A 26,478-nucleotide genomic window follows, 5' to 3' on the forward strand; every position below is an offset into this window, starting at 1 on the left:
AAAGTATTACAAGACATGGTTTTAAAAAAGTCAAAACACAAGAGGTTAAAAAATAAAAAGTCAGTCTTCCTGCCAGGCTAAAATAAGTACTGGTTAAAAGTCAATTTAAGAATTCAGTTCCCTAGATACTGTTCCCAACTCAGAAGACCAGAGGTTTACATTGGAGGAATCTTCTCTGAGGAATCAGACTAATGTGAAAGAAAGATCGAACGATACTTATATGCCAGAGGTTACATGGGGAAGTTGTGGGAATAAGAAGGATGTGTGTTACACTAGGGGGCCTTCTGTAAGTGGGATGTCAACACGTAAGAAGTAGCAATATAATACTGTTATCTAGCAGACGTTGAGAATGGACTTGAGGACACAGTGGGGAAGGGGAGGCTAGGACTAGTGAGAGAGTAGCACTGATATACATACACTACCAAATGTAAAATGGATGGCTGGTGGGAAGCTGCTGCATAGCACGGGAGATCAGCTTGGTGCTCTGTGATGACCTAGAGGGGTGGGATAGGGAGTGTGGGAGGGAGACGCAAGAGGGAGGAGATATGGGGATATGTGTGTGCATATAGCTGATTAACTTTGTTGTACAGCAGAAACTAACACAACATTGGGAAGCAATTATACTCCAATAAAGATGTATAAAAAATACTGTTATCTAGAGATATGGAGGTAAATATAAAAAGAATCCTTCAAAAGAAAGTTAATACTCCCTGGGAAAGGATATATCAAGGAGACAGGGCCCTGGCTTGCTAATTTTCACAACAAACTTTGTAGAATCATTTGGCTCCTTAACCATATGCTTGTATGAATTTAATAAAAATAAAGATTTAAAACAAAAGTCTCTTCCCTAATCCCACCCCAAACTCAAACCAAACCAGGTTCAATCTCAGAAATTATGACGTTGGGTCATTTGCTTTTAGATCTGATGTTTAATACCACACTCATGTATTTATCCTCCACTATCATAATGTTTCATTATTATGAAAGATTAGAGCATTTACCCTTTTTCCCTTCTTTGCTCATTCTGATGTTATTTGAAAGTTTTTATAGGTTATTTTATAACTTTCAACATTATACTTGAATCTCCATTTCTTGTTCCATCAACTTCAGGAAGTTTCCACTGGCTTCCTATGTAATCAAATACCATTATAATTGGCTATACAATTACCTTCACATTAAGTTTTATATCATTTGCAGTTTGTTTTATAATTATAAAAATTTTCTGTTTTATCTATAGGTTGATTTCTTAAAATTGGGTAACAATAAGAAGTATTTACAATGTTATCCACTGCCATCCAAGTAGTGGGATATTTTATGTCACTAAATTCCAAGTGTGAAGGTGTTTATAACTCTGATAACTGCTCAAAATTAAGGCACATTTCAGTTTGTTTCATATTTGGACTTTCTGAAGAGCCTTTAATTTTCCTAGAGCTGCTGCCTTTTTTTAATTTTCAGAAAGTTCATAAGCTTTTATCACATTTAACATATCCCAACTTCTTATTCTTCGAATTTGTGCAACAGAATCTGTGTTGTTTCTGAAGATGTTCTTAGTCCCCAGTGAGTTGTTTTAAACTGAAACAATTAAGTTCTGGGACAGTTCACAGCCCAGGGGTCTCTCTAGCTAGGATTTCTTTTCATCATCCTTCTGTTGTTTCATAATCTCATGTTTTAATTCTTCTGTGGGATTATTTTTTGTTTGGTTTTGCTAGAATACATCTCCAAGCATTTGCCCTCCCTCTCTCACAAGGGCCTGGGGGAAATAAAGCACATTTTAATGTACCATTTAAAAAAGTTCCTACTTTGGGACTTCCCTAGTGGCACAGTGGTTAAGATCCCACATGCCTCAGCACAACTACTGAGCCTACGCTCTGGAGCCCGTGAGACACAACTACTGAGGACCGTGCACCTAGAGCCCATGTTCCGCAACAAGAGAAGCCACTGCAATGAGAAGCCTGCGGTGGCACCTCCACAAAGAGTAGCCCCCGCTCGCCTCAGCTAGAGAAAGCCCGCGCGCAGCAACCAAGACCCAACGCAGCCAAAAATATTTATTTAAAAACAAAGTTCTTACTTAGATTTCACAAATGGCAAACTAGGCATGCTTTAGAATGACAAGTTTTTAAAGAAATTTCCACCCCAGTTTAAATCATTTGCCCACATCTTCTAGCATCCAATGTTGATTCCTAATACCAATCTGATTTTTGTTTTTTAAAGTAATTCCCATCTCTCCCCCCGCCACAAAAAAAACTATGAGATTTTCCTTTATCCTGAGCTCTGAAATTTTATGAGACTATATCTAAATGTGTGTTTTCATTCATTCTGTTGTGTATTTAACAAGTCATTTTGATCTAAAGCCTCAGGACTTTCTTTAGCTCAAAGAATTTTTCTTCTGTTTTTTACCCTCTTCACCTCTTTCTCTTTCTACCAGGAATTCCTATTTAGGAAACCTAGGACTATTATACTTACAAACTTTTCTTTCCTTTTCCCTTCTCTTTCAGCTCTATTTCCTAGGTAATTTCTGCTAGTTTATCTCACATATCTACCTTGGTACTCTAGAGTATAAAATCAGTTTTAACATTAAAACTTTTTGGTTGGGCTTCCCTGGTGGCGCAGTGGTTAGAATCTGCCTGTCAGTGCAGGGGACACAGGTTCAAGCTCTGGCCCAGGAGGATCCCACACGCCGTGGAGCAACTAAGCCCGTGCGCCACAACTACCAAGCCTGCGCTCTAGAGCCCAAGAGCCACAACTACTGAGCCCACAAGCCACATCTACTGAAGCCCACCCGCCTAGAGCCTGTGCTCCGCAACAAGAGAAGCCACCGCAATGGGAAGCCCGCGCACCGCCCGCGCACAGCAATGAAGACCCAACACAGCCAAAAAAACAAAAACAAAAAAACCAAAAACCCCCAACTTTTTGGTTTATGGGTGCAATATCCTCTGAAATCTCTCTTAGAATACTAAGTGAGCCAAATTTTTGTTGTTCTGTCCATCTGTGTTTTTCAGATGTTTGTTCCTTCTGTTTGCTCATCTTTGATTTTCATGCTGTTAGATTGCTTCTTCACTGACTGTTCACATTTATGAGCAAAGAATTAAATTGAGTATCCTTTATATTTGTGTAAGCATGCTGACCCAGCAGACTTCTAGTCTGAATAGGACTGACTAGCTGCAGTCTTATATAGAACTCCTATAACTATGAAAATAAAGAGGATTTCTGGGGATAGGGTACTTTACTTGAGTCAGTCTCAAGTCTATCAATCTCTCCCATATACATCCATCCACCTCTGCCTATGGAAGAAAAAAGTGTGTTCTATTTACCGTTTTCAATGGGAACAGAAGATACCTTACATATATTCAAGAACATGGTACAGCTTTAACTATCTGGTCCAGTAACGCAATTAGGGATTCTACCCAGTAAATTATTCAAATGAGTACAGTATAGTCCAGAAACTATAAAGTTGGTGACTTTAGGGAAGTCAATCCCTTTAAATCTAATTCTCCTTTTAAATAAAATGAGAAGTTTGAACTAGATATTAAGATTTCTTCTAGTTCTAAAACTTTACAATTAAGCTTCATTTACAGTCAAAAGCTTCAATTCACTCAATCTTCCACAGCATGTATTATTATTATTATTTTTGGTACGCGGGCCTCTCACTGTTGTGGCCTCTCCCGTTGCGGAGCACAGGCTCCGGACACGCAGGCTCAGCGGCCATGGCTCACGGGCCCAGCCGCTCCGCGGCATGTGGGATCTTCCCGGACCGGGGCACGAACCCGTGTCCCCTGCATCGGCAGGCGGACTCTCAACCACTGCGCCACCAGGGAAGCCCCACAGCATGTAAAAGAGTGAAGAAATATTTAATTTGAAAAACTTCAGAGATTTTCAAAGTTTCCCCCACCACTAAAAAAGTACCTAAACAAGCATGTTAATTTATATTTTGCAAATTATAGTTAATGAGCTGTAATTTGGGGGAGGGGGATAGGCTAGTGACAATGTGGGGAGGAGGAGTGCAGGTATTCCTGAGGGGGGTGAGAGATTCCTATTTCACACAGTTGCTTTTCAAAATGAGTGATTTCTGTGTCTCCTGGCCACTCTGGGGGAAACACTGTGTTTTTTAAAATTGTGGTAAAATATACATAACATAAAATTGATCATTTTAAGCATTTTTAAGTGTACAATTCTGTGGCATTAGGTACATTTATACTGTTAGGCAATCACCACTACCAATCTTCTTCAGAACTTTTTCATCTTCCCCAACTGGAACTTTGTACTACTAAGCAATGATTCCCTTATTCCCTCCTTCCCCCAGCCCCTCCCAATCACCATCCTACTTTTTGTCACTATGAATTTGACTACTCTAGTGGAATCATATAGTATTTGTCCTTTTGTGACTGGCTTATTTCACTTAGCACGTCTTCAAGGTTCATCATGTTGCAGTATGTGTCAGACTTTCCTTCCTTTTAAAGGCTGAATAATAGTCCATTTTATGTACATATCACATTTAGTTTATCCATTAATCAATCTGCTGGACACTTCTGGCTACTGTGAATAATGCTGCTATGAACATGGGTGAACAAACATCTGTTCAAGTCCTTGCTTTCATTTCTTTTGGGGGAGAAACAATGTTTCAAAAAGTATAAAAATATTTTTAGTTTCATTCTAATGTAGATTTATTTTGAATTATTTCTCACTTCCCATCTATCAGAAACAAAATAAAGAAATGCTGTATCTAGCAAGCTGTATATTTAAATAAAATAAAACAAAACTAGGTTAACAATTCAAAGTTAATTTTTAAAATATGGGTTAAATACACTTTAAATTTTAATATGTTGAATATGAAAATTATACTGTCAAGTATTTAAAATATTTTATATTCTTAAAATAAAACTTATTTCAATTTTTCAAGAAATTTAAATTTAAGTATATACTCTGCAAACTCCTAAACTTCAAAATTTTTAGACGTTTTATATCTGCACTACTCAGTGAATTATCACTAAAAAGTTAAATTCCAGTCTGTATAGATTATTAAAAGGTATCTTCTAAAAGCATGGAAATGTATATGAGGGGCCCATGGAGTCCTGTTCCAAAAGGAGCCAGACTTTTTGGGCTTAAAAATGTTTTTTCTTTATTGTACAATTAATCAGCTGAACCACTTTGTAAATTACCAACTATTTACTAACCACAAGGACATTTCTGTCCTTATTGTTTTGAACCGTATCTCACACATACCCTTCATTGCATATACTCAATATTCAAGTATACCTACTTCTAGCAATGGCTGCCACACAGAAGTCACTCAAAAGCCAATGATAGCTGAGCTAGTTTGTAAAACAAAATAAATCAAACATTAGTATCACTTGTGACATTCAGAAATCTAAACCTGCAGGTATGATATTTTGCTAGGTTACAAAAGCCAAGCTAGTGTTTATTTATCAAAATACTTATATAGCTAGATCTTGTAAAAAAAAAAACTTCATAAATTAAACTTTTAACAACCCTATGAAAGAGATGCCATTATCCTCCCCACCAGCCCAATTTACAGATGAGAAAACCGAGAAGTTTAGTTTCCCCCAGATCACTGTAGTGAAGCCAGGATTGATACTTAGCAGTTTGACCCAGAGTCCATGCTTTTAATCACTGAGTTAAGATTAGTATTGGGAATGAAATGTTTCGCTATGGTGTGGATGTGGAGAGAGTATAACGAGTCCAGTGGAGAAAGAAGAACAAGGATGAAAGACCTTCCCATTTCATACACAAGAACAAACCAAAGCCAAACCAAATAAAATTTAAAAATCTAAGACTACATGAAAAAAAAAGTTTGTTTGGGGGTTCAGAATGTGAGACTATGTACCTGGGGCAACAGGAAGGAAGTGGTCTTGGCCACCAGGTGGCAAAAAAGTAAGTAAAACCTGGACTGGCATTTATAAATTCACAGCTTTGATGTTCTTTTCTGAAGATTATGACGTCACTGTTTAAAACAGGCAAATTTTACTTATTACATGGAAGAAAGTGATATATTTCAGTGGCCTTCAAGTATGCAAGGATTTTAGGAAGTCTTTGGATATATGCTTTAATATTGTCAAATTTCTATTTCTTAAAATGTATCCAAAATGGACTGCCAAACTGCTCTCAAAGGTGGCATCAGTTTCCAGTAACAACTATATAACCACCCGATGGGGATTTGTCATTTGGATTAACTTTGATACTTGATATTCTCTGGGATGTTGATGAGTGGCACTGAATCTAGAAATCAATTTGGGAAGAACTGCAATCTCTGAGTGTTTGTATTCCTGTATTCTCTATTTAACCTTTTTAAAAATACCATGTTCTAATTCTTTGTTAATGTATAGAAATGCAATATGTTTTTCTGTACTGACAGTATACAACAACAAGCTAGGAATATTCCTTAATGCCCAGGTTGAAGGCATATCCCGAGGTCAGGAAGTCGCTACCAAAATTGTAATTCTGCTACCAAAATTGTGCACTGCCAAAAGGGAAAAAGGAAATTGAAGTCAGGAGAATATAGAGCTGAGAATATTAACCATACAGAAGTGAAGTTTGGGACAAAATGAGCATTTACAGAATCAAAGTATAGGTAGGTTAGTTAATAAGACTTAAGAAGCATAAAATGACTATGTAACAAATTCTAACTCAAGAACCAACAGATTTTTTAGAAGAGAGTTTTCAGGTCACTCTGTTATTAAATGTTTTGGATCCTTTTTACTAAAAATTTTGCATATAGTTTCAGGGTTCAAAGAACCACACATATCCTTAATAGTGCTGTTGGTATCTAAGGTAATTTTCAGGTTTGACCCAAGCAGATAGCACAGTAACTGCTTTTGCATGGAATTGATTAAATAGTACCTAGCTCTGAACCATCCTGCTAAGTGTTTGTCCAATGTCAATTCTTGAGAAAAATACATTATTATGTTATCCTGATACACTGCCATTTTGGGGTAGAAGATGTTAATAAGAAACAATTCTAAGCATTAGAACACTGACAAGGTGGCATTACAGAAGCTGAGAGCTTGGCACATTCTTCCCATTGAAAATGGAAGTAGTCCAAACTTGCATATATGTAATTAAACATCAATTCTCAAAATAACAGGCTCTTCCACTAGACCAGCTCTGAGATTTAACCTTTTAAAAATGTTTATTTGGGCTTCCCTGGTGGCGCAGTGGTTGAGAGTCCACCTGCCAATGCAGGGGACATGGGTTTGTGCCCCGGTCCGGGAAGATCCCACATGCTGCGGAGTGGCTGGGCCCGTGAGCCATGGCTGCTGAGCCTGCGCATCCAGAGCCTGTGCTCCGCAACAGGAGAAGCCACAACAGTGAGAGGCCCGCGTACCACAGAAAAAAAAAAAAAAAGTTTATTTGGTGAAGGAGTGAAATTTAGGTTATTTAAATTAAGTCAGTTTTATCCTACCATTATTTAATAAAGCAGTAGAGAGAAGTGAAACATATAAATCTGTTTAAGCAGGCAACAAAAAAACACAAAACCACATGGCTTCAGGGTGGATCAGAGTACAATTTCAAGTGTTCCTATAGATATGATTTTGACAGAGGTATTTTCATTAAGCATTGGGACAAAAGAACCACAGAACTGCATAAGCAGCATAGAAGTATATTCCTCATATCAATCCCTTCTCCATATTTTTAGTAGGGATATGGGGGGAATGCTGGCACTTATGAGGCCTTAATATAAGTACAACATTCCTTAACAAGTATAATTACCTCTTTTATACAGATTGTGTAACAAGCCAGTCAATTCTTACTAATATGGCCTTCAGTTTGTCTATCAACACAACATAAACTGCCATCTCCACCACTTCCTTTTTCTCTTGGTTGCCAGCTGCTTTTCCTTAGCTATACTCACCTGTTAAGTAAAGGTCTGAAGAAATACTACCACTCCTAGAAAGTGTGTAATAAATACTCATGACTGTAACTTGTGCTTAATACCTTTCCTGGCCTCAACAAATCAACATTTTGCCATCATTTCTTCAAACATGGAAGTTTTGTGCAAATTTTCTTCAGGAGTGCCTGATAAGAACTAGAATAACTATTTCAAAGAAGAAAGGTTTAAATGCCCAATTAAAGAAAATAAGAACAACATATTTAACAGACTAAAAGTCAGTTTTAATTCTTTAAAACCTCAGGCAAGTAATTTAACTCTTATGTTTCTTCATTTGAAAAAATAAGGCAATTGGCCTAACATTCATTCAAGTCTCTTTTAATTCTTAAATTCATGTGTTCTTTTGTAAATTGGCTGTCAGTATTTTACATGTATTATAATGAATGAATATATATATTATTAATAAATTAATGCTCTACAGGCTCTTTTCATCTTATAAAAAATTAAATGCTATGTAATATAGGGTACACTTTAAGTTTCAGAAATCAGACGAAAGTAGATAACATTTAGGAAAGACCTTATGAAGGAGTTAGAACTAAAGAGAGTAAATACAACTTCCAAAAGCAGAGGGAAAACCCTCCAGGCTAGGAGAATAATACATGTAAAAGTATGACAGTTGAGAAAGAACTAAGGCAAAGGTACATGGTAGAAAGGAAGAAAAAAAAACAGGGAAAGGGGAGGATTAGATAAATTAGAAATTTAAAAATAAATCTGTTTAACAATATATAGAAAACCATTGTAGTTCTTTACACATGGAATAAAGAATGATGCAGTAATTTAGGCAACTGCATATAAGCCTGCACTGACTTGGAATTACATTAGAATCTGATAGTACTGATGATTTTAGAGCACAGTAACTTGGTAACTTGTGTACTACTGAAGAATTTTATTTATTTAAATCTTAAGCTTTCAAAAACAAACCTCAAACAGGCATACTCTTCAACCTGCTACATGGAGGTACATCAAACACACATGATTTAGAAAGCAGAAGATTTAACAAATGGCTATATGGTGCAAAATGTATAAACCACATCCTTTAATTAAATATCAATACATGACTACATTTAAAGGTAACTGTTTTTTCAAATTAGTAACACATAAAACTTTCTCCCACACAAAATAAACTAAAGGTAATCTTGATTTACTGGATATTTTAGTTAATAAAAATTTTGTCTTAAATTTTCCTTTCAATGAGGCAAGTAGCAAACAAAGTAAACACTGCAGACATTTCTTTGTTTGTTTGTTTTCTTTTAGAGACAATTTCTAGAATAGGTCTGAAAAGTATTTTAGTAAAAGCTGATACAGAACAATGATGTTTTTGATGCTGTATGCCCAGTAATGCAACTGGAGAAAAGTGGGATGGTGGGAAGGGGAACAGAAGATTGCAAAAACAGTTGAGGCAAATCCTTGATACTTGATTTGAGAAGAATCTGAGAGCTAGTTTTAGATACATGTCTTGTGTATCTCTGGTGTAAATACTTGTTTGGAAGGAGGAAGAAAGCAAACATTAAAGATGGGTAGTCCACTCATCCTTTCAAATGTCATCAACTGGGTTACTAAATATCATCTTCGGCATGAAATATTAAACTCATCTAATGATTTTTGGTATTGCATACAATTTTTACCTTTTGAAGAAGTCTTGTTTCACATTATATGTACCTCATTTTTATAAATCAAAGGAATGGTAGAAACAGCACCAGCTGAGGAGTTAGGAAACTTAGGCTTTAGTTACAACTCTATTTAAATGAGCTCTTATGCCCCCAACTACCTCAGTTTTAATGTGAGAAGATTCAACAATAACATCTAGAGCATTTCCAGCAAGAATATTTTATTATGCTAAATCCTAATTCTCCTCTGTAATCTGCCTGGATTTGGGGGGCATTGTATCCTATGTTCACAATGTTGCTCTTTATACAACTGGATATAATTCCCTTCCTCTCCTTGACCCTATAGAAAGAGAAATTTGATTGTTTATTCTATTAAAAATACCAAGAATATAAAAATAGCCTCTAAAATATAACATTTTTAAAGAGAACAAAAATTGTGAAACCTGTGGGAACATTATTGAAATTAAGTCAAAACAGTATCAAACAACAGGTAGTTTTCAATGACCTCGACCTCAATATTGTAAAGTCTAAATAAATACTAAACAGAGAGTTCAATCTGGAAAAACAATTTCTTTCATCCTTTATTGCAGATGAGAACACATGCAATTCCTTTGATTTACTGAGGTTACCTTTTCTACTCTTTTATAGTAATTCCTGGCTTTTACAAATGAAAGGACTGACCAGGGTTATGTAGAATAACACAGCAGAAGGAACAACTTAGAATGTGTGAGTAAACAAACAAATGGAAAATATTTGAGAGTAAATGTGAATTTCTTCCATTCATATGTTCTCCTAACCTACAATTTCTTTTCTACATAGCCTACAAGGTAATCTGCTCAAGAACTCCTTGATAGCTTCCCGATGTACCTGTAATAAAATCTAACTTCTCCACAGGTCATTAAAGGCCTTGTGTGATCTGGCCTTTACTTACCTCTCCAAACTTATCTTGATACTTTCACCTCTATGATTGCAGACTCCCTCACTCACCCTCTTTCAGTTCCCTGAAAGCTGTTTCCAAGTCAGGATTTGCACACTTTCCTGATTTGCTCCCTCTGACCTCTCAATATTCCAGTCTCAAATGCCACTTTTTCCAGACATCTTATAAGCCTCGAATCTAAATTGTTATTCTTCCTCATAGCATCCAGTTCTTTTCCTTTACAGTTGAATATTGTGATCCCTGCCATGTGTGCTTAACTGATTAATGCCTACTGTCTTTACTATGAGGTTAGTGACCATGTGTTTTCTTCAGCAGTATACAGGCAGCACCTGATCAATAATTTACTAATGAAATGAAAGAGATAAAGAGTAAAGAAAATAAGAACTTGCAGTTATACCTAAAGACCTGACAGAACATAAACTGAGATAGATAACGCTAAATATAATTAAAATAGGTTTTGTTTTGTTATTTTGAACCAGGATTCACAACACTAATGTATGTAATTTATGGCTTGAATCTTCCTGGAAACCATAATAATTAACAAATTATGCTTCTATTTACATTGCACTCTATGCATTAAAAAAAACACCTTCTGATATACTTAAAATCCTTAAGAAAGGTAGTTAAATAAGCAGACCAGTAAGTTAAGGATAATTACCACATGTACATTTTATTAATGTGCTAATTGGGGATGTTTTATCTGGCTAATACCCATTAACTGCAATAGCAAATCCATTTTCCTGATTATAAAGCTATAATACTATATTTTTCTATATTAAGTTATATCACGAGTATCTTCTGACAAGGCTAGAAAATCCTTTTTTAAAAGTTATTTGAATGGTGGCAAAAAAAAAGTTGAAATGCTTCCAAGTTGATTAATTTGGGAGCCATTTTAGCGAGCCTAGAATTCATTAGTTACTTTGAAGAGTTAATTTAAATTTTGTATTGGCAAAAACTGAACATTCTCGGCTACTGACAGTTTCTTTTGGGATGAAATGTGTGCTAGTGGGAAGAATTTATATTCTTAAAGCATTCACTTTTAAATGATTTGGGCACTTAAAATAACTGAGTGATTCGCTCCTGCAGCCCTCAGGTGGAGCATATTGTCCCTAAGTGATAAGGTATCAGTCGGTGCCCCACTGTAAGCCCCTGAACAGTGATTTTTTCCCCCCTGTATTACTAGTACTACTTTCCAGTGCCATCACAGGCAGAAGCAGAACTTCAGACTTAAAGAGAGGAAGATGGAACTAAGTCAGTTCTTCACTTTGATAGGAACACTAAAAAAATAAGATACACATGTGTTGATTAAAGATGTACTGTTATAGTTGGTTAGGCAATACTTACACTTCTATAAGCAAATAAGTTTATGCATCCAGGATAATATTCCCAAAGTGGGACAAGGTAGGGTAGTAAGCAATGGTACAAAATATCTGTTAAAGCAATTTGATTTTCTATTTCTGAAAGTATTTAGATTTACAGTGGCTTTCAGCAATTTAAAAAATAAGCCATAATACACAAAACCCAGAAGTATCTAACAAATTTACAAAAGGAAACAGTTTGTGAATTAATGCTTTGAATTTCTAGGAGTTGCTTTTGTTTATCATTTTATTAATTTCTTACAAGTTTGGTAATGAGAACCCTTAGAAATCAATTTGCAGCAAAACAAAATATGAAAGAAGTTTCTAATATGGGGGAAATACAATATTTAGTTTTTTTGAACACAATAAAATATTCAGCTCTAACAACTGAAGTTTGTTATACAATGGTAACAATGTACTATATTTTTGTATATATAAGTTTCATTTCATGAATCCTTGTTGGCATGGGTGGTTTGAGGGCTGGTACTAGCCTATAATCAAGTTTTTACCATTCTTCAGCAAAATGAGAAAAGTTAAGGACAAAAGTAGTGAGTTAATAAATTTAAAGGTTTGCCCTCTATTTGGAGGTTATATCCTTTCAACAGTTTTCTAACATTAAAATATATCTTTTTGTGTAAAAATGAAACTCTTGTAAGAAACTAAGAAATGGTAATAGATACTAAGTTTTTATTTTTGGAGTGATTGTACTGAGCAAAACTTCAACTGGTAGTCTCTCATTATCCTTCCCCTTTTTTGGAAATCTGATTGTTCCCCTCAAAAATAAAAAATTTTAGAACTACTGGGCTTTGAAACTAGATATAAATGCAATCAAATCACAGCTCAGTTACCTTCTAAGTTGTGTGAGCTTTAGACAAATCACAGTACTTCTCTGAGCCTCAATCTTATTTGTAAACTGTGCAGAGTTACTGGGAACATAAAATGAGACATCTAAATTCCTGCCATACTAGATGCAGAAAAGATGTTCTTTTTACTTGGAAAATGCAGGCATGTATTTTATAATCCCTTTCTGGACCCTCGAAATCAATCAAATCCTGACTGTGCGAAGTGTCACTCCCTCAGGACAGACTCCTCCACACATATTCTGGAGGGTTCCAACGCCTCCAGCATCTTCCAAGACCTTGCCTAATCAGTTATCCTCTCTGATGTTTCCTGTATCTTCAGCCTCTCCTGCTCTTCTGATTCATCTCTGCTGTTTATAAACATATCCAAGAGTCTCCTCTTAAAAAAAAAAAGTGTATATATCTAGATTCTACTACCTTCTCTGAGTATCTTTCAAAATCAAACTTCTTTACTTCTCATTTTCCACTGTTCACCATGAGGGCCAAAATGAATTGTGATCTAACATCTATCATGAAGTTGTTGATCCATTTAGGATTACCGGTAACCTCATAATTTCAAGTGCATTGGGTATTTCTTGGTCTTCCTTTTACACAATCACTTGTGGAATTAAACACCATTGTCCTCTCCTCTCCTTCTTGAAACTAACTTCCAATCTAGGTTTTTCTGGTGATCTTTTCAAAGGTTATACTATTATTATTATTACTATTATTTACAAATTGCCTTTTATCGTCCTCTTATCTTTTGTTTAATTCGCCCAAACCTATGCTCTAACTACAACTTTGGTCTTTTTCTTCCTGTCTTTTGTTCTCAGCCATACCCCTGGCTTTAACTACCATTTATACACTGATGGTGTCTAAAGCTAAAAAACTAAACCTAAATCTCTAGCACAGACCTCTCCCTTAAGCTATAGACCCTGAATATCTAAATCTGTATTTCCTTCCCTCCTCCCCCCTCTCTCTCTCTTCAGTCCTCTCATTCAATCAAGGCCTAACTCCTAGGTACCTCTCCATCCCCTCAGGCACATCTTAGCTCAACCACTTTTCAACTTAATATTAAAAAGTCACTCAGTAGTGTCTATCTCATACCCCTCTAATGCACACTCTACACTGTTGCCAAGTGATTTCATTTTTTTTGTTTAAAATCTTTCAATAAGTCTTATATCCCTCTTGGATAAATCTAAACTCTTTAACATGTCATACATGATTCCCCCACCCTCTTCCCTTCCTGGTATTCTTATTTCTAAGTACTTCCCTTTGCATTCATTCTACTGAGCATTTAGATAATCTTAGGTGCAACATTTTTGTGTGTGTGCATATGCATGTATTAGGTCATGAAAGCAAAACTTCTTATGGATTTTAACAAATGAAAAATTGAAAGCAACTATCCTAGGGAATTCTATCAGAATGTCTTCCATGCATAATTTTTAAAGATCTTCCTCACTCCCATTAACTTAACCGCCCGAAATCTTCATTAATAAAAGTGACAGTGAGGTCTGTTTAAAAGCTGTGAATGGAATGTAAGCTTGCCAAACCAAGTTACCGAATGGCATTATTTTCTCGCTAATAGCTGATGTGTGGAGAATAATTTTTACTTTTTAGGGGTGGAGATGGCAAAACTAAAGAGTGAAAAATTATCAGTACACCAAGCAGGATACTAATCAGAAACAAAAAATCTAGGCTACAGTTTGCTGATGGAATTTTGGGGGGAAGTTTATTACAGGAATTATTTCAACTGCTTTTAATTTTCAAAACACATTTAAGAATAATGTAAATTCAGAAGCCAAACAAATTTGTTGCACTAGATAAACTGATAATGTCTTCTACTTTTGTTCCTGGAGGCATTTTCTTTTATTTTAGGTTGTTGGGATTGGAATGGAGACTGGCCTACACCAAGTTAATGAGTTCAACGCCTCTTTCTTCCTCATCCTGACCTACATCAAGCATATACTTATTCTCTTAATCCTATTCTTTCACTGTGGCTACATTCTAAAAATAAATCTTAGTTAAATATGCCAAGACAGACATAATGAAAAGAATTTCTCTAGCAGTATGTATTTTTAAGGGTAAAGACCCCTATCTCTATTGCTATAAAAATAAAGTACAGAGTGCTACATGGCAGGGGGCTGGGGCAGGGAGGGAAGGAGGTAGGTGCTTTTACTTGTTATCTCCTTTAATCTTTTTTTTTTGTGTGTGTGTGTGTGTGTGTGTTATGCGGGCCTCTCACTGTTGTGGCCTCTCCCCTTGCGGAGCGCACGCACAGGCTCAGCGGCCATGGCTCACGGGCCTAGCCGCTCCGCGGCATGTGGGATCCTCCCGGACCGGGGCACGAACCCGTGTCCCCTGCATCTGCAGGCGGACTCTCAACCACTGCGCCACCAGGGAAGCCCCTCTCCTTTAATCTTAATAATACTTTTCTCAGGTTATCATCCCTTTACATATGAAGAAATCAAGGCTTCAGGTTAAGTCAATCAACTTGTCCAAGTTCACACAACTTATTAAGTGGGAGAGCCAGGAACACAGTTTTAACTTGACTATATTCTGTCCACTCTTCCAAGATTGTCCACATGGTTAATGCCCTCACTGCACACTGTGCTCATTCTCCCCTTCTCAAAGGGGAGACCTATTTAATAGGTCAAAACTTCCTCGTTTGATTTCCTCCTCACCATTCTCTACCTTTTCTTTAGAAGTTATTTATCGCTTTCTAACATATTAGATATTTATTGTGCATATTGTGTATGGTCCTCTGCTAGGTGGTAAGCTCTAGAAAGTTAGGGATCTTTGCTTGTTTTGTTTACAGATGCACCCCTCAAACCTAGAAGAGTGACTGATAGTAGACACCGGCCCATTCTTCCTTTCCCACTTTTCATCTTTAACTGTACAAGGACTTGTTTAACCATTTTCACCTTTAATTCCTGGGAAAACAAAACAGGACCTATATCTGAGCCAAATTAACATTAAAATATTTGAATTTAGTCTGAAATTCTGTTAAAAAATTAGGATAAGTATCATTTAAAAAATTCTAGCCAGAATAAAAAATGATGACAAGACATATAAAACAAACTGTAAAATGTGGAGATGCAAATGATGAAAGATTAGTACCTGAGAGTACCTGCTCACTTTCTGTGATGTTTTAGAGGCTGAATGTAAGACACAGATGAAAAAAGGAATCAGAGTACTCTAAAAGCAGTGGTTCCCAAACCTTTTATTAAAAAAGTCAAATTGGGGACTTCCCTGGTGGGCCAGTGATTAAGACTTCGCCTTTCAATGCAGGGCGTGTGTGTTCAATCCAAATTAAAAAAAAAAAAAAAAATTGGAATGACAAGAGTTACCAAGTTTTAATTTTGCCACAAAGGGATATTACAAACTAAATATAATATACTATCACTATAATTTCATAAGCACATATTAACATAAAAATAATTTCAGTATAAAGGGTAGTCATTTTTACTGAGTAAATTTAGATTCACAAACACGTCATTTATAAAAATAGCCCCATGTGTATTTAAGATTTACATGTGAAAAAGTAAAACTTTTAAAACAAACTATAACAGAATCTTTATAATCTCAAGATAGAGAAGATTTCCTTTAAAGAGAAAAAGCATAATCATAAAAGAATTTGACATTAAAATTAAGAACGTCTAGTCACCAAAAGATACCATACTTAAAGTGAAAAGGCATGCAAATGACTAGAAAATATCTGTAAAGCCTACCAAGCATTGCCATCCAGAATACATAAAAAGCATTTACAAATCAATAAACTAAACCCATAGAAAAACAGAATAGGCAATTCATAGAAGAAGGAACATGAATAGCCAAAAAATAAATGAAAGTGTTCTCAACAGCATGACTAACTGGGGAAGATACAAAAGAAACTTACAATGAAGTAACATTTCATACTCCTCATAATGTCAAATCTTAACAAGTCTAAAGTATCTGGAAGGTGAGAAAACAGACCCTTTAATCCATTAATGATACAAACACTCTGGAGAGAAAACTGGTAGTTATCAAATGAAGTTGAAGAAGCAGCTCCTACCCTGTGTTCTAGCAATTTACTACTAGATTTATATCCCAGGGCAATCTTGCTCAATAATGGCTTTTTAGTTGTTGTAACAAATGGGGGGTACTACTGTATAGATGCCAGGGACACGAGGCACACTTGGTGTGTAAAGATAATGCTGTGCCACGTCCCATGACTTTTGAACATTCTGCTGGACACTCATTTAAGGGAACAGAAGGAAAAAATAAAGTCAGATATTAATAAATAGGATTTAACACAAAGTATATTTGTATTGTTTTAATATAGGTGAAGATTTTAAAGAATGCAACCCTTTTATTTTTGTTCCAACTTTACTGAAATTAGTTATTTCAGAAACTCCCTTATCAATATCAGTGCCTCTGTTGGTATTTGAATGGCCAATTCAACACACCTGTTTAATCTGCTTTAGCAGCTGTCCTATTCATGGTGATCCTATCCGTGCAAAGTACCTGACTACTACTATTTCTTCTAGCAGTGCTTCTTAGACTTTAAGGTGCACTCAACTCACCTGGGAATCTTGTTAATATTCAGCACCTGAATCACTAGGGTAGGGCCTGAGGTTCTGATTTCTAACAAGCTCCCAGAATTCTAATGTTACTGGTCTACTATCACACTTGGTAGCAAGATTACAGTGTGGTTGAGCCTGAGCATTGACACAGTGCAATACATTACTTTGTTATAAATTACTTCTTTATTTTAGTCAGCGCATTACTTTATTTAAAATATGAATGTAAGTTTATTATTATGAATTTCATTTTAGGACAGTATTGGGGAAGTTGTAAAATATTTCTTTAAAAATGGGATATAGGTTCAAGAACCACTACCCTAGAGGAAGCCTTGCACATGCACCTAAGTAAATATATACCGGAATATTCCCTACGCACTGTTTAATAAGCAAACAATTGGAAACAACTAAAATGACCAACAGAAACCTGATACAGTCACAATATGAAACACACACCGTATGACAGTAAAAATAAACTAGAGCTACCTGAATAAACATAGATAAATCTTGGTATGATCAGTGAAGAAAGCAAGCTACAGATACAAAATTCATATTTAAATAGTCTTAAACCAATCAAAGAAAAACCATATAGTGTTCATGGATATAAAGGAATGCAGTAAAGTATAAACGGAAGGATGCATGTTAGCGGTTGGGAGTGGGGAAAAGAGGGAATAGGATTTAAGAGGGGTACCAAGTACAGAGGAAGCTTTGTTTTGTAGTTTTAACTTTCCAACTGGGTAATGAGCGCATGAATATTCATTATATTGTATATTACCAATACTTACATTGCTATATTATTTCTCATTTCACCTCAGTTGGCGAAAACTGTTGGGCCTAGACAGATGTTTGGAAAATACTGCTCCAAAGCAAAGATTCAGAACTAGAAGTCAGAAGACCCAGATTCAAGTCTCAGTTCTGGTTCTTACAAGTTGTGTAGCTTCAGGCAATTCAAATAACTAACTTCTCTAGGCTTTATTTCATCTGTAATAAAGTCATAAAGCATCACTTTTCCTCTCCAACTCACAAGGCTGGGTTTGAGAGCCATATTGCTATGTGAGAAATCTTTAATAGGGTAGGAAAGGTAGGAGTAATTTTTGAGAATTAAGAGCAAAACCTTGGATATATTAGAAATAAAATCTATCAGTAAACAAACCAACCAAGTCAATCTGTCACTCTATTTTCTTGTCATCATTGATTCTAAAGATATGACACCAAATTATATTTTCTTCTTAACACTGGAGAAATTTTGAGTTTATCACTTCCTAAGTGATGGCATATGGAGAGACAGTCTCCCTATTATAACTATGTTTTTTTATCGTAATTCTTCACCAAGGAACTGAAATTCATGATACCAAAACAAAATTGCATTAAAAAGTACTCTTATTAACTAAAACAATCAATGTCACATAACCAGAGGAACTGTTGGTTCTCACTGCCCTTTCTACATAGTGAGCAGATGCACATTTTATTAGTCCTATATTACAGATGGAGAAACTGACTCAGATGTGGGATAGCTTGCCTGGAGGTGTAGACCAATTCAGTGACAAAACTTCGAACAGACACTAACTGCCTAGTTCTTCTGTGTTCATTAAACTACCAAAAACATTACTTTGCCATAATGCTTTATGGCAATTCTGTATGTCACAGGAAATAGAAAATTCTTTGTCAGATGTCATGCACATTTCAAAATGGGCAAAGATACTCAAGGAAACAAGCCACTTATCAACTACAGTACTGCACAGCAAGTGACAAGATTAAAACTGCCTAGGCTTGCTAAACATCTAATCCTATCCTTGACAATTAACCTTATTAATTCTACAGCAGGAGAACGAGAGGTCAAAATATAGGTGAGGGTGCTATTCATTTCCTCCTGGATCTCAAGTAATATAGCAATTATTGCACAACAGGGACCTTATTTCTTCTATAAGGTAAAACATGTCTGTCTCCACTGCTCTTCTTTAAGTAAGCCTCCACCCCTACTCCCAACCAAAGAGTTGGGCACCCAAATCAGAACACTGGCAATTATGATAGTTATCAAAATATTGGCTCTGATTAGATATTAGATAAATCACCCAAATGAGTTTATGCTATAAACATATGAGACAAACTCTTTATAGAGAAAAGTTCATTTTATTCTAAGTCTTCTTCTTAATATAAACAGATGAATGCTCTTACAACATGTACCTAACTTTTTACTCAGACTCATTACCTAATGACTAGTAGTTTTAAATGACGCAAGATTTCCAAACTTTTTATTTATTGGAGCCTTAAAAAAATCAATGAATTATCTTACGGATCAAGTACTGCATATTACAGAAAAGTTTTAAACATGAATACCTTTTTGTAAGCTAACAGCCAAAATTTAAAGGTCACCCTCCCTGTATTCCGTTACTCATCCTTCTGCTTAACAAATCCATTTCACGCTGACTTAAATCTATGCGTCATCTTAAAAAGTTATATCCTGGCGTTGGCAGAAATCTCCATGGATCAAAGCTCTGAACATATCTTTCTTTTTTTTTTTTAAACAAGAAGCCAGGGTTAAACTCTCTTCTTTACAAAAGTCCTTCACAACAGTACAATCTAACTTGACAGTACAATCTAACTTGACAATCTAACTTTTCGTTTCAGGGTTAAAAAAAATCCAAAGAAAAACTCTAATTTTTCAATTCAAAAACAATTCCTGATGAGCCTACCCCAGAGTTCGAAAACAAGTAAAGAGTTCAACCATCGAGAGAAAACCACCCTACGGCGGCGGACCAGAATACACAAATCACCAAGCACGGTGCAGATTCCAGCTAAAGTCTAGTCTGGCACACTCGAGGACATCCAGGAGACAGCCTTCAGGCGTCGCGACTCTCACAATGAGCCAGGGAGCGAAATGTGAACCTGGACCCATCTCTCCGTCCACAGGGAGAATAGCAAAGGAATGAAATGAGGCCCTTCTCTGCAAGGGGGACCCAAGACCTTTCCCAGTCCGTCTGTCCGTCCCTCTCCCGCCCCCAGATTCCCGCAGCCTCACCGACTGCGAAGACTTTCCTACCTCTCCCCTTCACCGAACCAACAGAGAATCTTCTCAAAAACCCAGACGCGATCGGGAGTGGCTTCTCCGCCTTTGCCGGCGCCGAGAGGCATCCCAGTCGCCAACAACAAAGACGCCTCCCGCTCCCCTCCCCCCGCCCGGCCCGGGCTCGTCCCTCCCGCGCTGCTGCCCCGGGCCTAGCGCCCCCTCCCCGAGCCCAGCCGCAGCGCCCCGGCCCCCCGCGGCCCCACGCACCTGCACTTGAGGGCCGCAGCCAAGGCGTCAGGCAGAAAGGGCCGGGAGAGAACCTCTGCCGCCGCGCTGTCCTCTACAAGGCGCGATCCACGCTGCTGCCGCCGCCCGACTCTCCCGGCCTGCGGGCGGGCCCGGCCAAAGAGGGGGGACGAGGGCGGCAGCCCCCGGCGCCGGGACGAGGAAGGACGGCGGCGCCCGAGGGGGCCGGCTCGCGCTCCCGAGTCTCGCCTCGCGCCGGCCCTGCTCCTCCACACGGGTTCGCGTTCTGCTGACTAACTGCCCCGGCGCGAGGCGCTGGAGCGGCCGCCTCCGCCGCCGCCGCCGCCGTCGGCTGCTGTTGGGCCTCACGTCCCGCGCGGCCGTGGTCGCAGCTGCCGCAGCCGCCGCCACCTCCCTTTCTGGCACTGCAAACACCACCCAGACCCAGCCAGGTCTTTCTTCTTTTTAATCCTCCTTTATTTGCTCCCCTTCGGCCTGCCGGCAGCAGGGTTCGCTCTCGTGGCGGGAAGGAGGCTGGAAAGGAATCCAGGGACTAGCAGAGAGCTCGCTAAGATACGAGTTGGTCACTGACTGAAGGAAAGTGCCAAGGCTGACCCGGACTCCAGCCTGCGAGCGGGCCGGGAGTTGGACGCATTCCAGTTTAGCCCGACTTCCACCAATCACAAGCCGCCCAGAGGAGGAGGGCGCCAGGAGAGGCCGAGCTGCGTCGGCAGGAGGCGGGGATTGCGGAAAAGAAGAGCCAATAGGAGCAAAGTTTTCCCTCCCCTTCACTGGGGCGGACTGCCACATTCGGACCAATGGGGGAATTCTCGCTTCGAAGAAAGTGGGATTTTTCGCCGGGTTTGAGAAAGAGGCTTCGCGGATGGGGAAGGGTAGAGACTGGGCTGAGTAAAAGACCCTTGTTGGAGCTGAAGGGCCGAAAGGTGTCCTTTGACCTCCGCGAGGAGTCACGTGGGATGCCGGGGGCGGAGGCAGAAATGCTTGTGAAGTTCCTTCCGGGTCAGAGAGAAGCGTGAACCCCGTGGAGATAGTTCCTGGTATCCTAGTCTTGTGTGCATCTTCCTTGTCCCAGCGCGAGGTGGTTGTGGTTTCGGCGATGAGCTCCCAGAAAGGGAACGTGGCTCGTTCCAGGCCTCAGAGGCACCAGAATACGTTTAGCTTCAAAAATGACAAGTTTGATAAGAGTGTTCAGACCAAGGTAGGAACCTGCCTATTGCCCTAAATCTGACTCCAGGGAGGAATGGTTCAGTGGAGGGGAAAGAAGGAAGTGAGACGAGTTGGCCAGGGCAAATGTGGACCGCAGCCCAGAGTTAGTTTTGGCTGCAGTGTAGCCCTTTCTTTGACCTGGATGTGTTGTCTCCTCGTAAATATATTTGGCGGTCAACATTTGACTAATTGTACTGAATGAACGGAGCCCTCATCAAACCTAAAATGCAAAGGGAAAATTGAGTCGTTGAACGCTCCCATCTGGATTACATATTTGCAGTAGGAAAACGAGGATTATAACGCTAGTGTCTTTTTCAAATGTTGCACCAGGTTTATGCAGTCACTGTTTCTTTTTGGAAAATCCCAGGCCCATAGGTTTGTAGGGAGAATGTGAAAGCTCTTAAGCCCTCTTATCCCCAGTGTCCACACCAACATAATGGGAATTTCTCTCTCGTTTGTAAGATTGTTTTGAGAATCAAATTATTTGATGAATGTAAAACAGCTTGTTTTGCTGTTTACATTTCTTTAGCAGATTTCTTTAAGCTGGAAGGAAATTCAGACTGTATAGATAGCCAGAGGTCTTGGGTTGTATACAGCTACTAATTTGCTGTTAGGTATTTCCCCCTCCTCACTTAGCTGTATGGAGGGGAGATAATTGAAGACAAGAGCAGCTTGGGGGCAGCCGCCATCCCATCAGATAAACCTGACGTTAACATAAACTGGAGCTCAAATTTGCTAGGTGTGTGGCTTAAGCAAGTTATTAAATATTTAATTTCTCTGAGTCTTACTTTGGTCTCAAATGAGAAACCCGCCTGTATTGTTGAGAGGTTAAATGATATATATAAAAATGATCTAGGGGCCTCCCTGGTGGCGCAGTGGTTGAGAGTCCACCTGCCGATGCAGGGGACGCGGGTTCGTGCCCCGGTCCGGGAGGATCCCATATGCCGCGGAGCGGCTGGGCCCGTGAGCCATGGCCGCTGAGCCTGCGCATCCGGAGCCTGTGCTCCGCAACGGGAGAGGCCACAACAGTGAGAAGCCCGCATACCGCAAAAAAAAAAAAAAAAAAAAAAAAAAAAAAAGATCTGGATCATTAGTGTCCAACAAGTGATAAATTTCCCAACATTGGCTACGCAAGAAAAGTAACTTTTTTTGGCTGCGTTGGGTCTTTGTTGCTAAGTGCGGGCTTTCTCTAGTTGCAGAGCGGGGCTAGGCTTCGTTGCGGTGCGTGGGCTTCTCATTGCGGAGCACTGGCTGTAGGCGCGTGGGCTCAGTAGTTGTGGCTTGCGGGCTCTCGAGCGCAGGCTCAGTAGTTGTGGCGCAGGGGCTTAGTTGCTCCGCGGCATGTGGGATCTTCCAGGACTGAAGATCAAACCCGTGTCCCCTGCATTGGCAGGCGGATTCTTAACCACTGCATCACCAGGGAAGTCCCAAAGTGACAGTTCATGGTAACCAGTGATCTTTTTCTTTCCTCTTTCTGTCTTCACTATACAGATATATAATGAGCATCTTTCATGTACAAGGTCCTATGTGCATGTGTATACAGTGTTCAAAAGAGTTGACTCTGCCTTCAAGGAACTTATGGTTTTCTGGGTCATGGGACAATAAGCACAGAGATATATAACTATAAATTATGATGAAGGGAAGCACAGTTGAGTAAAGAAGAATAAGGAGGGATATTTTCAATTGGGTGCTCAGGGGACCTCTCCTTTCCCTTAATTAGGTTCAGATTCAGAAGGAAAACCTGGAGCAACATTTGGGAAGACTTTCCCAAGTTTGTGCCTGTCATCAATAGGTAAACCAGAGTAAAAGAGCTGTGCTATTCCAAATAGATGTCTATCTTGCCCTGTATTCTTACTCTAAGTTTTTTCACAAGCATTTACTGCTGATTGTTTTTCATCAGGTGATAAAAAGCAGTTTTAATAAGTATTTAGCTACAGTGTCGCTTCCTGTGCTTGTTGTCCTTTTAAGTACAGGACTTCTTGAACTTGTACTTCTTGTTCTAGTACTTCCTCCTAGACTTCTTGTACTTTTCATCGTGTATTTTCTGGTGTTATCTAACAACCATGTCATTATGGTCTGAAATGTTTTCATGAGTCTCCAGTTCAGTCCCTAAGTTTCATTTTGTTTATCACTTTTATCATTAATTCCTTTGTCTCTTTTAAATAGCGAGGAAGTCTCGTTCATCCATTGGTGGAACCACCAGGTGCTTTGTTATTGGAGGTTCTAACAAAAACAGCAAGAAATATTTTACTGAGGAAGATCATTAGGTTGATTGTTCATCTATCTAATGGAGGACTAATAATTGGCTGCATTCATGGCAAATTCTTGAACCAGCTATGTGTAGCTGTCTAAAGCCAAGATTTTGTCAGAAGCATCTGACCCTGTCTTCATTCCTGTGCTTTATACCAGAAAGATGTTTGATTCAGCAACATCTAATAAAGGAGTGGTAAGATGTGCATGATTCTCTGTAACTCTCCTTGAAGGATTGTAGTAACAATTGACTACTTGTACCTCATTATTTTGTCATAGTCTTGCATGATGGTTCTCCGTCTCCTCGTCTGCCAAGCAATTTGTCAGGACTGAAATTAGAAGTTGGATAGTGACAGCTGTTTTTTTGGAAAGTTTATCTAAGTAAAGCACCCGCTCCCAAAAAGACACAGGTGATAACTGTCTTCATATACTTGAGTATATTCCAGAAGAGGAGAGAAGCTTCGCATTCCAAATGGCCAAACTTGAACCAGCGGGTCAAAGTAAAAGAGATAGGTTTCAGCTCAATATAAGGGAATTGTCTTAATAGTGAGGAACATGCACTAGAATTTTGTAACCTCCCCGTCACTGGGGTTATTAAAAGAAGCCTCTATGGCCATTGGCCTGCAGTGCCCTCTCATGACTTGGCAGAGGTGAGGTGGAGATGGGAGTAGGTTTAAAATCTCTTCTAGTCATTTGGTACTAAAATACTGATTGTATCAATATCAAGCTTGTGTCCCTTATTGGAAAGGCAATAATGTGTAGTGGAAGGAACACTGGACCAAGAAAAAAGAGCCACATTTTAGCCCCAGTTCTGTTGTTTATTTTGCTTTGTGATGTTAGTTTACATATAGCTTTTAATCTATACTACAGGGTTAATACTATCTTTTGTCTTACCGTCCTCTCACAATTGCTATGGAGATCATTACAAAAATATTTTTAAGAAATAGTGATAGAAATAGAACTAAGCATAAAGCATATGATAATTTATGTGGACTTGCAGTTGCTCAAAGCTGAAAAAAATTAATTAGAAAAGAAATACATGTTTGTTGAAGAATATTGAAACAACAGAGAAATGTATAAAGTGTAAAAGTGAAAGTACCTTTTTCCAGGCCTGTTCCTCTTCAGATGTAGTCACTGTTAACAGTTAGATGTGTATGTTTTTAGACATCTAAGCACAATATAGTACATATGAAATAAAATGCATTTCTCCTTTCTCATTTAGAAAAGTGAGTATGTCAGAACATAGAGATTAAGCTCATTCTTTTTTTTTTTTTTTGGTGGTACACGGGCCTCCCACTGTTGTGGCCTCTCCTGTTGCGGAGCACAGGCTCCGGACGCGCAGGCTCAGTGGCCACGGCTCACAAGCCTAGCCGCTCCGAGGCATGTGGGATCTTCCCGGACCGGGGCACGAACCCGCGTCCCCTGCATCGGCAGGCGGACTCTCAACCACTGCACCACCAGGGAAGCCTTAAGCTCATTCTTTTTAATGGGTGTATAATATTCTATAATATATATGTAGAGTAGCTTATTTAATTACTTTCCTATTAATAAACATTTGAGTCGTTTTCAGTTTTTCACTATGACAAATAAAGTTGCAGTGAATTCTTGTATTCACATATTTGTTCCATGTCAGTTATTTGGTACCAAACATTGTGGTAGATACTAGGGGTATAAGGTTGAGCATAATATACAGCCATGCCTTTAATTGAAGCTTATAGTTTGGTGGGCAAGGTGACAGGCATTAATCAAATAATCTTTTTGAGTATGTTAATACAAATGGCAGTACGAGCTAGGAAGGAAAAGTCTAAGGGAACCTTGAGAGTATCTAGCAGGAAGTCTTGATTAAGTTTGGAGGGTTTAAGAACGCTTCCCTGAGGTCTGAAGGATGGATAGCATTTAACTAAATGAAATGGGAAGAGCGTATATTATCTTCTTAAGGATGCTGTTTGTTTCATATGTGTAGTCAGCATTGTTTTTACTAGCATGTCTGAAAGTGTTAGAGACCCAGGATCGCATGATTTTGTTAGGGCAGAAGTCAATTTCGTGGTCAATACTAGATCTCACTTTTAGGGGGTCATAGTGTACATTAGCATAAAACACTTAGATGTTTTGCAGTTTAAAAAAAAATTATTTAGCCAAAACTTCCCTGGCTGTGGACTTTGGTTTACATAATACCAGTTGAATGTGAATTAATTTGTGGGGGAACACACTGTTTTTGGGAAACTCTTGTTACTACCTTGAAATGAAAAAGGAAAAGCAAAGTCTGAGGTTATACTCTCTAAATAGTTTTGGAAATAAAGTTTTGTTAATAATAGCTAATGCTATGTACTTAAGTGTGTTAGCATGTGTGAATACTTGATATGTATTATCTAATTTGATCTTCAAAAATAACCCTAAGATAGGTGCTACAGTTATCCCATTTTGCATCTTGGGAAATTAGGACTCAGAGGTGAATGATGTGCCCAAAGTTACATTAATAGCATGTGGCTGGCTATCCATTGATTAGGTGTAGCCTGTGCTGGGAGACCTTAAAGAATGGGTA

At 38.5% G+C, this 26,478-nt stretch overlaps 2 protein-coding genes across 4 annotated transcripts in view; one reads left to right on the top strand and one right to left on the bottom strand.

The window, feature by feature from the left end:
• ABHD17B (abhydrolase domain containing 17B, depalmitoylase) overlaps positions 1 to 20,603 on the bottom strand; it is a 36,992-nt gene extending 16,389 nt beyond the window's left edge. The window contains exon 1 of the mRNA XM_081236823.1: positions 20,481 to 20,603. The gene's annotated coding sequence lies outside the window, so the exon portion shown is untranslated. The remainder of the gene's footprint in view (positions 1 to 20,480) is intronic.
• An 868-nt stretch (positions 20,604 to 21,471) lies between these two features.
• Positions 21,472 to 26,478, top strand: part of LOC308618661 (uncharacterized protein C9orf85 homolog) — a 62,415-nt gene continuing 57,408 nt past the window's right edge. Inside the window, exons 1-3 of one of the 3 annotated variants that reach the window (XM_081236826.1) lie at positions 21,617 to 21,678; positions 23,407 to 23,478; positions 23,853 to 24,132. In XM_081236826.1, coding sequence (XP_081092952.1) covers positions 24,100 to 24,132 — 33 coding nt within the window. In that variant the 5' untranslated portion in view covers positions 21,617 to 21,678; positions 23,407 to 23,478; positions 23,853 to 24,099. Of the gene's footprint in view, positions 21,679 to 23,406; positions 23,479 to 23,852; positions 24,133 to 26,478 lie in introns of all 3 variants that reach the window. The other 2 variants (XM_081236827.1, XM_081236825.1) reach the window with 2 other exon arrangements.

The sequence above is a fragment of the Mesoplodon bidens genome (genome assembly GCF_964165515.1).
Source record: "Mesoplodon bidens genome assembly, chromosome: 6".
NCBI classification, from domain to species: domain Eukaryota; kingdom Metazoa; phylum Chordata; class Mammalia; order Artiodactyla; family Ziphiidae; genus Mesoplodon; species Mesoplodon bidens.